The 14,972-nt window shown below is 34.2% G+C and overlaps 1 protein-coding gene across 5 annotated transcripts in view; it reads right to left on the bottom strand.

Moving 5' to 3' along the window:
* OPA1 (OPA1 mitochondrial dynamin like GTPase) overlaps positions 1-14,972 on the bottom strand; it is a 94,455-nt gene that overhangs the window by 73,097 nt on the left and 6,386 nt on the right. For 2 of the 5 annotated variants that reach the window (XM_061193259.1, XM_061193258.1), the window contains exons 4-7: positions 13,333-13,440; positions 12,233-12,286; positions 11,480-11,547; positions 2,703-2,813 (exon numbers count right to left, since the gene is read on the bottom strand). In XM_061193259.1, coding sequence (XP_061049242.1) covers positions 2,703-2,813; positions 11,480-11,547; positions 12,233-12,286; positions 13,333-13,440 — 341 coding nt within the window. The remainder of the gene's footprint in view (positions 1-2,702; positions 2,814-11,479; positions 11,548-12,232; positions 12,287-13,332; positions 13,441-14,972) is intronic. The other 3 variants (XM_061193260.1, XM_061193261.1, XM_061193262.1) reach the window with 3 other exon arrangements.

Here is a 14,972-nt window from a genome sequence, read left to right on the forward strand (position 1 = left end):
ACTAGCTCCTCACAAAAACAAGCCTGATTTTTAAATTTTAAGTATTTCTTCCTACTAAGCAATTGTGGACATTCTGAAATACAGAAATGCATAAGACTCGTAAAAATTTTTATGTAAGTGTACATATTCACAGGAGGCAAACCTATCAATGGCAGTCTTAATCTACTGTCTCTGCATGAGCTCCTTTGCTCAGATGATACAGGGTTAATCTATTAGCTGCTACTAATAAGATATAAATAATAAAGGCCTACTTATATTTTCAAGGTGTAATAAGAAATAGTGATCAAAAAGCAACAACAAGTAGCTGTGGCTTTGTACCTCAAGCAAACCTCAAATGCTTGGAATGATAAAAATCTCATCAAATTAGGATTTTGGTCATTATGACAATGTAGGGCTGAAAAGTCATCTGTGTACTAACTATAGGGGGAACAAAGGGGAAGATACAGTAAGGAAACCATCTTTAAGGACAGTAAAAGGAATGACATTATTATAGAGGAGCATAAATTGTTTTTAGTCTCATTTACTTTCACACAAGGTAACTGCAAAGGGGGCAGGAACAAGCCCTGTTTCGTGCTCTACTTAGTATGCCTTAATAAATAAAACAGATGGAGGTACAGTCCTGCCAGTAGCTCTTTTACAAATGTGTAAAGTGAGGAATAAAAGGGTTACATGGATAATCCAATAAATATTAGGAATAGGAAGGATAACCCTAAGCCTGAAAAAAGGCTAGTAAAGTAGGCCCCAAATGAACATTAACCCTTGGCATTGTAGAAAATAAACAATATTCGCTATTGATATTGCTTAAATCATCAGATTCAATAGCACATCAATAATCTTAAACTGTATCTTAGAATCTTAAAATAGCAGATCTATAGGACTCATTGCAAATTATTTTACCATTATGAAAAAAACAAGAACTACTAGTAACTAGAGCTATATTCATAATCCTAACTAACATACCAAAACACAGTAGCTCCCTCCCCTTCCTTCTGTAACAAAGCTAAGGAACGGAGGGCTTAGCCTAAGCATCCAACTTGTTACAATATTTAAATGGTACTCTCAACAGCATGAGGAACAGAGAATGTTAAAGCACCATTCAAAGTAAGCCCTCCCTTGGGACTTCCCTGGTGGCACAGTGATTAAGAATCCGCCTGCCAATGCAGGGGACACAGGTTCAATCCCTGGTCTGGGAGGATCCCACATGCTGCGGAGCAACTAAGTCCGTGTGCCACAACTACTCAGCCTGCTCTCTAGAGCCCGTGAGCCACAACTACTGAGCCCACGCGCCACAACTACTGAAGCCTGCGTACCCTAGAGCCCGCGCACCGCAACTACTGAGCCCACGCACCGCAACTACTGAAGCCCATGCACTCTGGGGCCTGGGTGCTGCAACTACTGAGCCCGCGCACATAGAGCCTGTGCTCCGCAACAAGAGAAGCCACTGCAATGAGAAGCCTGCACACAGCAATGAAGAGTAGCCTCCGCTCACCACAACTAGAGAAAACCCACGCACAGCAACGAAGACCCAACGCAGCCAAAAAAAAAAAAAGTAAGTCCTCCCTTGGTTTAACACAAGTAGGAAAATAACTTGTTTTCTATTTCTACCTATGTTATTCATTCACTGAAAGCTAAAGAACATATAGGAGTTGATTCCACAGCCATGGAATTGAGAAAAGCCAGGTAGTGATACTGAAAAAATAAATGAAACTATGATGAGTATTCTCAAGTATTAACCACCACCAAATGTGACAGGGTTAGCCAGCAGAATTATTGCACTAATTATCTATAATATTGGTTGATTTCAGTATCAGAACCTACAGGAAGCTAATTATATGACTGAATCTTTTTTCCTGAATAAGATTTGCACCTAACTCCAAAACTTTTCTTATCTAATATATGTAACACAAATAGCTGATTTCAAGATCTTAGAGTATAATTTTTAAATCATTACATACAGTTCATTTGACTCTAGTCTCTTTAGAACATTAACCTTGGGATCTATACTATAGGATCATCTAACAGCCAAAAGTATATCTTTAAGGATTCCTTGGTTGCACCTATAATCAAACATTTGTATATTGTTATGTTGAGTTTTATCAGAATCTGTTCTTTATTGACCAGAATTGTATCAAATTTCCAATGTTCAATCCTTCAGTGGACAAGGTGAAAATTTGTGCTGACTTTATTAATAAATGTGGAAAGTCTTTATACAAATTTATCAAAGTATCTAAGAATAACTTTGCCCCAAAGTTAAGTCAAAATAGTTTCCTGCTGTAAGAAATAAGAATTCTCTGCTGATTCATTTTAACTAAAACAAATACATTTCATTCTTTAATTTAACATGGTCATTCACAGTAACCCTTTTCATTTTACAAATGAAAACTTGGAGAATAGACAAGTTGGCTACAAATTTAAGGTGACTCAATAACTGGACCAAGGAAACTACAATTCATAATTCTTATCTAAGTACAAATCCATGAACCCTCACAGATAATCTAATTTTCAGAAAATAAATTCTTATGTTTAATATTTTGGATTTACCTACTCTAGGAAAATTGCATTTCTTTTATCTTTCATATTTTTACTTTGTCAAAAATAATTTCTCATAATTGGAGTCCATGAATGGATTAAGGTGACATGATCCTGGTAGAAACGGCTGATTAGTGTGAACATATCAGTAGCCCCCTTAAACCATCCATCACCTTGCGCTTCTGTTGGGCATGGCTCGTGCTATATTGGCCTGCGGCTCTGCGTGCTTCCTCTTCATGCTCTTGAATTTGCTGTTGTAAGAGAATGAGCTCACCAAGCAGACCCTGCCATGAGTTTACAACGAGGAGAAGAGGAAAATTGGGGAGGAGAACAATGTTAAACCAAAGGGCACAAGAAAGGAACAGATGTAAGTCAGAGAGGAATGGATAGCTTATAACAAAAATGGAAACTCAGTTATGCACCTTTAGAGCCACAATATAACTGGGTTCTGTACTACATTTCCATTTTTCTCCTCAGTAAAATTATGTCTCAGAAATATAAAACAGCATAGTTTAATAAGTGAAAAGGAAAATGCAATAAGTGACTGTTTGCTGAATAAAATGAGCCAGATATATAATATCAACATACAATAAAACCGAGACTAACTGGAATGCTCAAGGAAGGTGGCACTATAGTTAACTAAATGTCCTAGTAACAGAAAAATTGAGAAAACAAATACTTCAACCCTTATTTTTGAATTGCCAATACAAACTAGTGTATGCTCCTGACTTGATACATATGGGGGGAAAAACAAAACTGATTTTTGAACAGTGTTGATTTCAAAGTTTTGAACAGTGTTGATTCAAAATCAACAGTGTTGATTTCTGAATCTTCTAATTCTCAACCATAAGTTTCATAAGACTAAATGGAGAATACATAATAGCTTAATCACTTATTAAATTATTATTCTTAAGTTTTCCTTGACATCTGATGTCTTCAATTAAAGACCCCTCAAGGGACTTCCCTAGAGGTCCAGTGGTTAAAACTCCAAGCTCCCACTGCAGGGGGCGTGGGTTTGACCCCTGGTCTGGGAACTAAGATCCCACATGCCACGTGGCATGGCCAAAAAGTAAATAAATAAAGATCCTTCAAAACGTAGTTTCGAGCATCAAGTTAATCAAGGTCTTACATTAATTCATAATTTTACATGTCTACGCACAGAATCTTATTTGATTAAAATTTAAGGGTTTTTTTTTTTTTTTTGCAAATTAAAAAATAATTTTTTGAGGTACTGTTTTAGCTTTATACAACATCAAATAAGTAGTTTGACTGAATTTTCACTTTTTATGAGCTGTTTTGACAAATAAAAATGGCCTCTGAGAATATAACCAAGGATATATCAATTACTAAAGCACAAGTTCAATAAAATAACATAATTAAGATATGGAGATAATATAGTTACTATGAAAATAAAAATGAAACAAAACCCAGTTTGAACCTATGCACAAAATAATCATCATTTCTATGTTTAAAATTCATTCCATTTAATAATCATGAAATGTTCATCTGATACAATATATTCACTTGTGACATGAAACTAAAATACATGTCATTTTCTGTACAGTGTTTTTAATTGTTGTCTATTAGATAATCAACCTCAAGAAATGTAGGAGAAAAAACAACTAGGAATTAACAATGTCAGGAACCTTATATTTTCTCAATCAGAAACCCTAAAAAGGCAAAGTTCCAATGAATGAGGTCACTCTTTAACTTGCACAAGAATAGTTTACCTGGGAGAACAATTTTTACCAAGTTATAAAAATTATTATAAAAAGAATTAGGAAAACTAATACTCATTAAAATAATCTAAATTAGGAGTTTCAAATAGCTTCACAGCTTTATAAAATAACCGCCAAAAATATTTTATTTTGTATAGTACAATTATAAAGTTTCTTAAAATGAAATATTGGTTAACATTACATTAAAATTTTAATTAGTAGACTCACCTGGAGGCTTAATAACTTAGTTTATATAATCCAAAGATTTATATAAATAAAAAAGTTTACCAGAAACGAAATAAATACAAATAGAAAAGCTGTATTACAGTAAAGCACTTTAAATTAAGGGAAATATTAGCAAACAATTAGGGGGATTTTTATTTTGTTTGATTCTTAGTTTTAATACATTAAGTTATACCAACATAATGAAACTGGTTGACTTACTATATAAATCAAAGGATGAAACTAGTTGATATTTCTTCATGAAAAGTAAGAGAACATCAAAGTGGCAAGTAACATAACTGAAATTTCAACATTTGTTTCCAAATTCAATAGTACAAAATATATTTATAAAAATCTGTGGTTATCTTTTAACATGTATCTTTTAAATAAATACTTTTATGGTCATTGATAAATCTATCAAAGAAATGCAATGCCAATTCACTACCCTCTCATCATTCCCATAATTTTTTATGTCCTTTTTTTTCATCACTGCCTTTCATCAAGCAGAAAGAAAAGTAATCCAACTCATTTTTATTCATTTAGTCATTTATCATAATCACTTCTTCTACTCATCCAAGTGTTTAGACTTCTCAGAACAGTTCCCTTTTAAAGAAGGCTTCCCATGTTGGCTTACACATTAGTGTACCTGTGCTTTAATTAACATAATATCCAGTAGTGTAAGTTATAAAATGCCAAAGCAGTGAGAAAATATTCCACATTTCTTAACTGTGCTGGTCTATCAGGCACAAGATTCTTGTTTTTTCATAGCTTAAACACCCCTCCTTCATCCACTGCTTATATGTACATAAAAATTGTATGGTAAATATCTAATATCTATTACAAGAAAAACACCCTCTCTTTCTAGTGACACCTCACTTTCCTTCCAAGTCTGTTACTGAAGCACTTTTATGTGAAGGTAGTTGAAATTAACTGTTAGCTCCTGAAAAAAGTAGGAAGAAAACAAGAATTAGACACAGAAAAAGCTATATACACTATACTAAAAAAGGTTACCTTTATCCAATTTTAGGCTTCAAATCTCACCCTAAGCACAGCTGGATTAGCTTTTAAAGCTAAGGCTTGTGGAATAAGGAAGGGAAAAATGTGTGTGCCTCCTGTGCAAGATGAGGCATTTGTTCATGCCTCCTTACATGAACAGAACACTTTTACTCAATAAATATTTTCCCAAGCTCAGACATTCTTCTCTCAAGAAATAGCACATAATTGTTTTTTAAATGATATATATTACATTAAAAATGTACTAATTGTGGTCTTTAACAATAGTTATTGTAAACAACCACAGATGAATACTCTCTATACATCTCCTGGTTACTGTCAATTTGACACTGCAGCTCTCATAGCCCCATATTTCATGTACAGTGTTCTCGGGTTTTTAAAAAAGTATAATGTCAGACCAAGAAAATCAGTGATAACTCCAGAAACCAAAAATACCAACTAAAAATGCTGCAAATACCTCTAAAAGTTGATAAGCTTGTTAGAAAATATTTTTTTAAATCTTGAAATTATGACTCATTCTTATGTGAATACATTTAAAATGCTATATTTTTGGGAATTCCCTGGCAGTCCAGTGGTTGGCACTTGGCGCTCTCACTGCTGGGGCCCTGGGTTCGATCCTTGGTTGGGGAACTAAGATCCCGCAACCTGGGAGGCATGGCCAAAAAAATAAAATAAAATAAAATAAAATACTGGGTTGGCCAAAAAGTTTGTTTGGGTTTTTCTGTAAGATATGGAAAAACCCAAACGAACTTTTTGGCCAACCCAATACTATATTTTTAACAGTATTCTAAAGGGCCCATACCTTGTTTGTTTTTATACCTAGCACACAGAATAAGGCCTGACACGTTAGATGTGTTATGGCCAGCATCTAGGATAGGGCTTGGCCCATGTCTGCTGCTTGAATGAATTAAATGATAACCTACTTTTACCTAAAAATGCATACAAAGTTTACAGCATAAAATCCAAATTGGGTTTCCTAAAAATTGCCTATTCTGTAAATAAGCTACACATCAACCCTACAGTCCATTTTCCCACTTATCACAATTCCCAGAACAGATTCAACAGGAATTAAGAGAAGGGGAGGAAATTAATCAAATAATGTTAATATGCTAACTCATGGAATAATTCAAAGTGTTAGATGGTAATAATCATCATTGTTATTATCATCATATTAATATTTATTTAGTTTTATCATGTGCCAAGATCTTGTGCTAAAGGGCTTTACGAAATGCTCACAATAACCCTTATCAGGTAGGGTTCCCTCTATTACTGAAGAGGAAACCAGAAACTCAGAGAAGCTAAGGAACTTATCCAAGGTCACACAGCTCAGAAAATAGGAAGGAGAGAGTCTGAATACAGGCAGTGTGACTCCAAAGTCTGCACCTGATACCTGTTAGCTCTACAGTCTCACTATTTTCAAAGTGCCTTTGACCCTTCACGTTCAATTTACATTTAAATGAGGAAAATGGTAAAACTACAATATTTTGGAGGGCAAATGTAAATTACTCTTTAGAGAAGGAGTTGACAAAGTACAGTGGGCTACCTGAGTAGTCCTAGAGACCATAGGGCTTGCAAACCTAAAATATTTACCATCTGGCCTCTAAGGAAAAGCTTGCCAACCCCTGCTTTATTAGTTTTAAAAGTAACTTGGGTCCAGAAAAGAACTTCATGAAAGTGAAGACTTCTTTCCCCTTCCATTTAAAAAATATTCCTAAGCACTAAACTACTTTCCAAAGTTTGAATAATTCTGCTATTTCATTAGCTAAAAAGATCTATTTTCCTATTTTCCTCCCTCCCAGTAATATATAATTCAGCTCAAGATATTTACAGCCAACTAAAATATGTTTATTATTGGATATCAGAAAGAAGTATGTCTTTCTACTTGAATTATTTAATTTGCTCCAATTGAGAAACATCGTATCCTATTTTACTATTTGGACAATTTCTAAAAATAATAATTTTAAGAGATGAACAAATCAGTCTATTACCAATAGTTTTTATCGATATTACGATTTCTACCAAATCCCCTTTGTTCTAAATTATTACCTAAAAACAGTGTTATGTACACAGTATATATTTAATGTTTTTTAAATGACATAAAAATGCAATATGCTTATTATTAAGGAATAAAACAAGTATCTAACCAAGTATAGTTGCCAATTGTTAGCTGCTCAGGAAACCTAAGTTTCCTGAATCTGCGGCTACTTCATGGTGCTGGTTGTGAGAATTTCATTTTGCCACAGTTTACATTATTTGTTGCATGAGGAATCCCAGAAATGTAAGTCCTACTTAAGCAACACTGCTTTGTTACAACTCAGAATTCCGAGTATAAGTGCTACCTCCACATTCTTGCTCTCCTCAACAGTTGTCAAATATTGAAGGCCAGGAGAAATTCAAAGGTAATCAGAGCAAAAAGACACATTACATAAAATCTTTGGGCCCACTCTTGTTAGCATTAATCAAATTTGCTTACTTTAAATTAGACTTTTACTGAGTTAAATCAACGGACGAATTGTGTTAAGAGTTCAGCATTATCCTAGGTGCTCTGAGAACAGAGATTTTGTGATAGAAATAGCCTATTAAACAGTAACAATGAAAGCCAAAGTAAATAGTGTTTCATCTGTCAAATGTTTTAAATTGTTAAGAGAATAATTATTGGGACTAAAATGGTTATGGAAGGCTTCACAAAGGTGACAACTGAACTGGGCTTTCAGGATGAGTGGAAATTAGGCAGAGAAAAGGGAAGAGAGATATTTCAGAGGGTAGGTATAAAATAAGTAAAGCCACACAAATAAGAATTACAGTAACGTGGAAAGGAAGAGCATTACTATTTAATGATTATTTTTAAAGAGTAACAATACTTTTTATGATTTGGACTTCAAATATTTTCTATAAATTATAAATGGGCTTGTAACCTTCAGAATGACCATATTCCTTACTTCTATGAGAAGTTTATGAGCAATCAGAAACATGATAGAACAAAAGCACAGATAATGTCTCATTTAGCAAATTAATTTTCACTAGAACACAACAATGTTACTGAATCTAAAAAAAGGCGATACACTAAGTGGTCCTGTCACCTATATATACTATGACCGATATACAGAAATCTACTGACTTACAAACCAGGTGAGTCCATTAATTCACTAAAAAAGGCTTGCCACTCCAATTCCGAATTTGTCTTCAGGTAGTTCTAAAGGTCTCCAGGTCTCAAGAATATTATTCAGGTCACACTAAGGACTCTTTCTAATATTTTTCTATAGTGAACACAAGTTTAAAAATTTTTGATTAACTAAAAGCATTTACTAAAATGTGGTTTCAGTATTTTTCCCTTTTTTATTTATCAAAAATACGTACAAGAACTTTTGATAAACATAACTACTGTCCACAAACTGAACGGATATAAATCCAGGCAAAATCAAAGAAACTTGATGTTTAGTTAGCCTGTGTAGCATTATGTGAGAATACATGCTTTTTGACTTTTTGAAGACCTCAATCACAACTTTCCAGAACACCTAAAAGTCTAGTGACCCCAGACTGCAAACCACAGGTAATCTGTCTATTGTGTGGTTCATTCTGCCTGACTCAAGTCAATCTGGCATCTGTGTTCCTGCAACGCCCTGTCACTTTCACTTCAGTTGACTTAGAAAGGTTCCTAATTGTCCCTCTACTTGCCAGCACTTTTCCAGATGTGTTCTCTTATTAGAAAGAACAAGTTTTTCTTTCTACTTCTAGTCGAAATGTTTTTAATTTATTACCACATAAAAAAAATCTGATTCACATTTACTTTTACATTTCTAATAGAAGTCTAGCCAGAAACTTTGGTATAAACCCAACAATCATTAAGCTAAGGCATGAGCACCATTTTAAATCTTGGGGCTCTCAGACACCAGACTGAACCAATCAAAAAGGTATCACCTGAACTCTGGATGCCATCCTACCACCTCTGATTATTGCCCAAATTTTCAAATTTGATGCTTTAGAATAATTTCAAAAAGGCTTCTGCTAAGGTCTCCCTTTCCATGCTTACATTCAACCATCAATTTACAGACAAGTCTCTTGCAATCAGTTTATCTGCGTCTTGTCTGAGTAGTTCATTATTTTCAAATATCACAGGTAACAGTCAAGCCTTGAAAACATAATGCTGCATATTAATAAAATTTAAAACCACTAGTTGAGGTTGAAAATACTTTTTCTGTATAGTAAACATTTATACTAGCATTTAATACTATCTGATTTAACCTATAATGAAAACAGCTTAATTTATAACAAATAGTTGTAAATAATTGGTGCGTTTTTAATGGGTAAGATAATCACCATAAATTATGGAAAAGTTAAGAAGAAATAGTCTACAACAGCACTTATCTTCAAGCAAAGTAAATTATAAAATAAAGCAATAAATTTGCTCTCATGTCTACTGTATAAAATAAAATCTGTAAATATAAATAAATTCCCAGAGATCAGTTCTCTTGTTTCTTCTATACTGCAGAGCTCTTGATCATTTATCAGTTACTACTCATTTATCACCTTAGCAGGATTTTAAGGGAATTATCTGTCAGGTCCTAAACAGGATTCTCATTTACCAAAACAATCCTAGGCCATATCAGAAAAGAACAGAGATGCAAGCCTCCCCTAACCAATCTAGGCAACAAGAAATCCTGTCACTCAAAAACCATACTGCCATACATGTAACAGGGGTTCCTTCTCCCCAGTTAGATTAGCTTTTCTCTGCACATTAAGTCTATCTGCATTAAGGGCCAAGGCCTTGGCTCAAAATAAGCTGTGCATCATAGGCTAATTTCTATTCAAATTTTTCTTCCCAGTAGCATGTATAGTCAAGGGTATCTCTTGGTTAAAATAATGCCAGTGGAAAAGGTATCAAAAATGATCAAGTTAAAAGGCAAACACACACACACATATACACACACATTTTGAAAAATGTTTTCTCCAAAAGATCAAGTTAAAAGACAAAAGAAAAAAAATCTTTTGAAATATAATTAAAACTTGGAATATCATGTAAAAAGCTCAAAGTTGAAGGACAGGAAACAAGATGGAAATCTACACATAGGAATTACTTTCTTCCTGCTTCCCCCAAAAACATAAAATTATTTACCTCAATGATTTAAAACCATAATAACCTTCATCATTTAATTTTTAAATGTTCATATTGAAGTTTTAAATGTTCATATTGAATTTTTAAATGTTCATGGAGTATTTTTTCCAGATATTTATTTATCTAGATTATTAAAAAAAAAAAAAAAAACTTCCGAGGAATCAGTTATCTTACTAATTTCAAAAGATGAAAAAAGTGAAGAGTAAGACAATATCAGGTTAACATATGAATATAAATACACAACAATGCACGTTATTCTACATCAGCAATTCTCCTAAAAGTTTCATATGGGTTTTAATGCATGAATTGAAATTAACATATCCTAAATAACCCCATACGTAATTCTGTTGACTATCAATGTAACAGAAGTCTATTTATCCCTTAGTAACAAACTTGCTATTCCCTTAATATTTCCCCCAACTGTATATCATGAAACATTAGTCCCTAAAAGGTATTCATGGAAAAAGGGTTTTGTTGCTAAATAAATCTGGAAAACCCTGCACACTTTGACTTCTCTTAGAGATTCACAATGCACATGCATATATTAAGGTCTGAGAAATCCTAGGGAAAAGAAAAGAAGCCTGCTTGTTTTATTTATACCAGCTTTCCCCCACACATATTTAACAACAAAACCCTTTGTTGGGGACAACCCTGGAAACTAATATTTCACAGACATATTTGAGGGAAACTGGCTTCTCCAATTATATTTCCAGAACTGCTGAATAATACCTTGCATTTTGTACCAAGAATAATAACAATACCTCCACTGGATGCTTTTATGTTTGCTTCTCGGATGTTACCATTTTCAGATCTTCCAGGGTAGGTAAAAACTTTTAAAAATCTTTCAAGACTATCTATGTGAAGAATGCTCCTTTATACGTACCTTTCTATAACGCTTGTCACTTTCAGACCCGGGATCTGTCGCTCTAAATGCCGTTTCTCCAGGTGAACCTTAAAGATAAATATGCAGTCCTTTAAATTCTCCAGTGAAGTCAATAACCTAAACTAAATTCCAAATTATGTTTAGTCGGTTGAAAGATAAAAGGATTTTTAGAGCAAAAATCACTTTTTGGAAAGCTATTCTTATTTTAAGGAATGCAGTGGTAACCTAAGAAAAAAATTTTCAAAACCATTATAGGACATGTTTAACTGATTTTTTAAAATATCACTGAAAATTACAATAAAAAATAAGGCAATCTTTGATAAGGATTATTTTACATGAGAGTACTTACAGTTCAGCCATACACTACTGCCATTACAGACCATATACAGCAAAAAAATTAAATTAAAAATGTCAACTGTGACAGGACAGATGAGACAAACTAAAATGACTTTCGTTTCAATTATCAGAAACAATCAGATCAGGTTCAAGAAAATATTTTGGTTAAGCAAACTTTCTTTTTAATAGCTTTAATCTTATAATATAGACACACATATTTAGGAATTTTAGTTTTACCACAAAAAAATTATTTTATTATTTCCACCTAAAGGATAATGAATTTGCCCAATATAATTCTGACATTTTAAAATTCAGCATAAGCAATATTATAAATTTGGTCTGCAATTTTATTTGCAGCTAGTTTATTAGATGCATTTAAAAGGCATGTTAAATCAGCAAAAATATCTGTTTACACACCTAACAAGAGAAGTAGGTCAGAAGCTTCTATGACTTCACTAACCAATTTGTGACCTGTGAAAAATCAGCAAAGGGAGAAATAGAAATGTAAAATTTAACAATGAGCAAACAAAGATGTCTGAGACCTCAGATTTATATCATGATAGGGCAGAATTGGGCAAATACACCAGGACTAACCTTAGTAAATTCTACTCATTATGGTCCGTTATAATTAAATTTGTTTTAAAATCACCAAATCGGCTATAAGCAATTATGAACAGCAAACACATAGGAAGTATCATCTACTTGTCAAGAACAAGTGATTTATTTTTCCCTCACTGACTAAAGCCAAGCATGTTTAAGTTCTTGCAAATTTTCATTTTGTTGGGCTAAACAAAAATTAAAACCATGGGGACTACCCTGGTGGTCCAGTGGTTAAGACTCTGTGCTTCCACTGCAGGGGGCACAGGTTCGATCCCTGGTCAGGGAACTAAGTGTGCCGCATGGCGCGGCCAAAAAATAAAAATAAATTAAAAAAATAGTAAAACCACAGAGCAACAAAACTTCGTGTTTATCCTTTTATCAAAAACCTGGCTTTTATTTGTACTAAATATCTTCATTTAAAAGATGGAAATAGGGACTTCCCTGGTGGTGCAGTGGCTGAGAATCCGCCTACCAATGCAGGGGACACAGGTTCAAGCCCGGATCCGAGAAGATCCCACATGCCGCGGAGCAACTAAGCCCGTGAGCCACAACTACTGAGCCTACACTCTAGAGCCCGCGAGCCACAACTACTGAGCCCACGTGCCACAACTACTGAAGCCCGTGTGCCTAGAGCCCGTGCTCCGCAACAAAAGAAGCCACCGCAATGAAAAGCCCGCCTGCTGCAAGGAAGAGTAGCCCCCGCTCGCCGCAACTAGAGGAAGCCCGCATGCAGCAATGAAGACCCAACGCAGCCAAAAATAAATAAACAAAATAAATAAATTTATTTTAAAAAATGTTAATTTAAAATAATAAATAAATAAATAAAAGGTGGAAATAAACAAATGAATACATTTTAAGTATTTTTCCTCTGTGTTTCCCGACATTTTAAACGAGATCAAACACACGTCCTTCCTTACCTGTGGTGAAAAAGTCCTTCAATAAGCTGAGGCTTTCAACAATCTTGTCAAAGTCGGGTGCCAATTTTGCAAGGTCCTCTGAATCAGGAAGGGCTTTTCTAATTTTCTCTGGAGAAGAGAAAAGAAATAGTCTCAAAATAAGAATTTGACTATTGAAACATTCATACAATTTAAATAATCATATATAAACTTAAATTTAAATATTTTTTCCAGTTTTCTCCCTATTCCAACTACAACTGCTACGTATATCTGAAACAATGTGTTATTCTGATGATCTTCTACAAGCCATGAAAATTTTTTAAAAAGACTCACCAAACATACGGTTTAGAGGGTTAACTTTGATTTATAAGTTAAATGCCTTGAGACAGAAGCACTGTATAAATGTTAACACTGGATTGGAATCAGAAGTATTTTTTGGGAGGAAGTCACAGCAGAAAGGCAATGAATCAAAGAAAAAAGAAAAAATATCTTTTGTAGCACCTGACCTGAATTCAAAAAAAAGTGATGAAATCCCAGTTCAAGTTTAAGAACAGAATTCCATTACTTTTCTCTCTCCTTTTGTATTCCCTAGGAAGACCTACACTTGTTACCACTTCAAAAAAACTGTCTCTGGGGGAGGGGTGAGATGTGACAGGGTGAGAGAGTGTCATGGACATATATACACTACCAAATGTAAAATAGATAACTAGTGGGAAGCAGCCGCATAGCACGGGGAGATCAGCTCGGTGCTTTGTGACCACCTAGAGGGGTGGGATAGGGAGGGTGGGAGGGAGGGAGATGCAAGAGGGAAGAGATATGGCAACATATGTATATGTGTAGCTGATTCACTTTGTTGTAAAGCAGAAGCTAGCACACCATTGTAAAGCAATTATACTTCAATAAAGATGTTTAAAAAAAAAAAAAAAAAAAAAAAAAAAAACTGTCTCTGAACCCAAGACAAGCCATTACTTTATTATTGCTAGCTTTATTTATAAAGTGATCAAGTATTTATTTTTGTTTACAAATACTCAACAATTTTGTCAAAGTTTGGTACAACTTTACAGTGTCTTCTGAATTAGGAAGGGCTTTTCTAATTTTCTCTGGAGAAGATAAAACACAAAGTTTCTCAAAATAAGAATATGTATTAGGTCTTATTCTAAGTGCTATAAAAGCATTAACTTGTTTAATCTTCATGTCAATGCTACAAAACAGTTCTCATCAACCCCATTTTACAGACAAGGAATGAGGCACAGAGGTTAAGTAACAGGACCTGCACATACAGCAAAGTGGGGGAGTCAGGTTTAAGCCTAGACAGTCTAGCTTCAGAACGCAGGCTTGCAGTCACTACAGCGTGGGACTAGTGAATGCATAACGTTAAAAGCTCTTCTCATAAACGTTAGAAAAATAATTTGAAGGAGTGCTTTTCCTGTAAATATCTTCGTCAATGTAACAATTTTATCTTTAAGACAGTGCTGTGAATAGTGCATGCAGAGATTAAATCCACCCCCGTATACACCTAAGCTAAAGTCTAAAAAATGTCTACACAAAGTCTTAAAAAAGAGACCTGAGGAAAATAATTTCATCAGAAAAAATCTTTTTCTAAAGATCACCATGAGTTACTGGCAATCATAACTATCAAATATACTTTTTTTCTCATCTAT

The sequence above is a fragment of the Eubalaena glacialis genome, chromosome 6, assembly GCF_028564815.1.
Source record: "Eubalaena glacialis isolate mEubGla1 chromosome 6, mEubGla1.1.hap2.+ XY, whole genome shotgun sequence".
NCBI lineage: Eukaryota > Metazoa > Chordata > Mammalia > Artiodactyla > Balaenidae > Eubalaena > Eubalaena glacialis.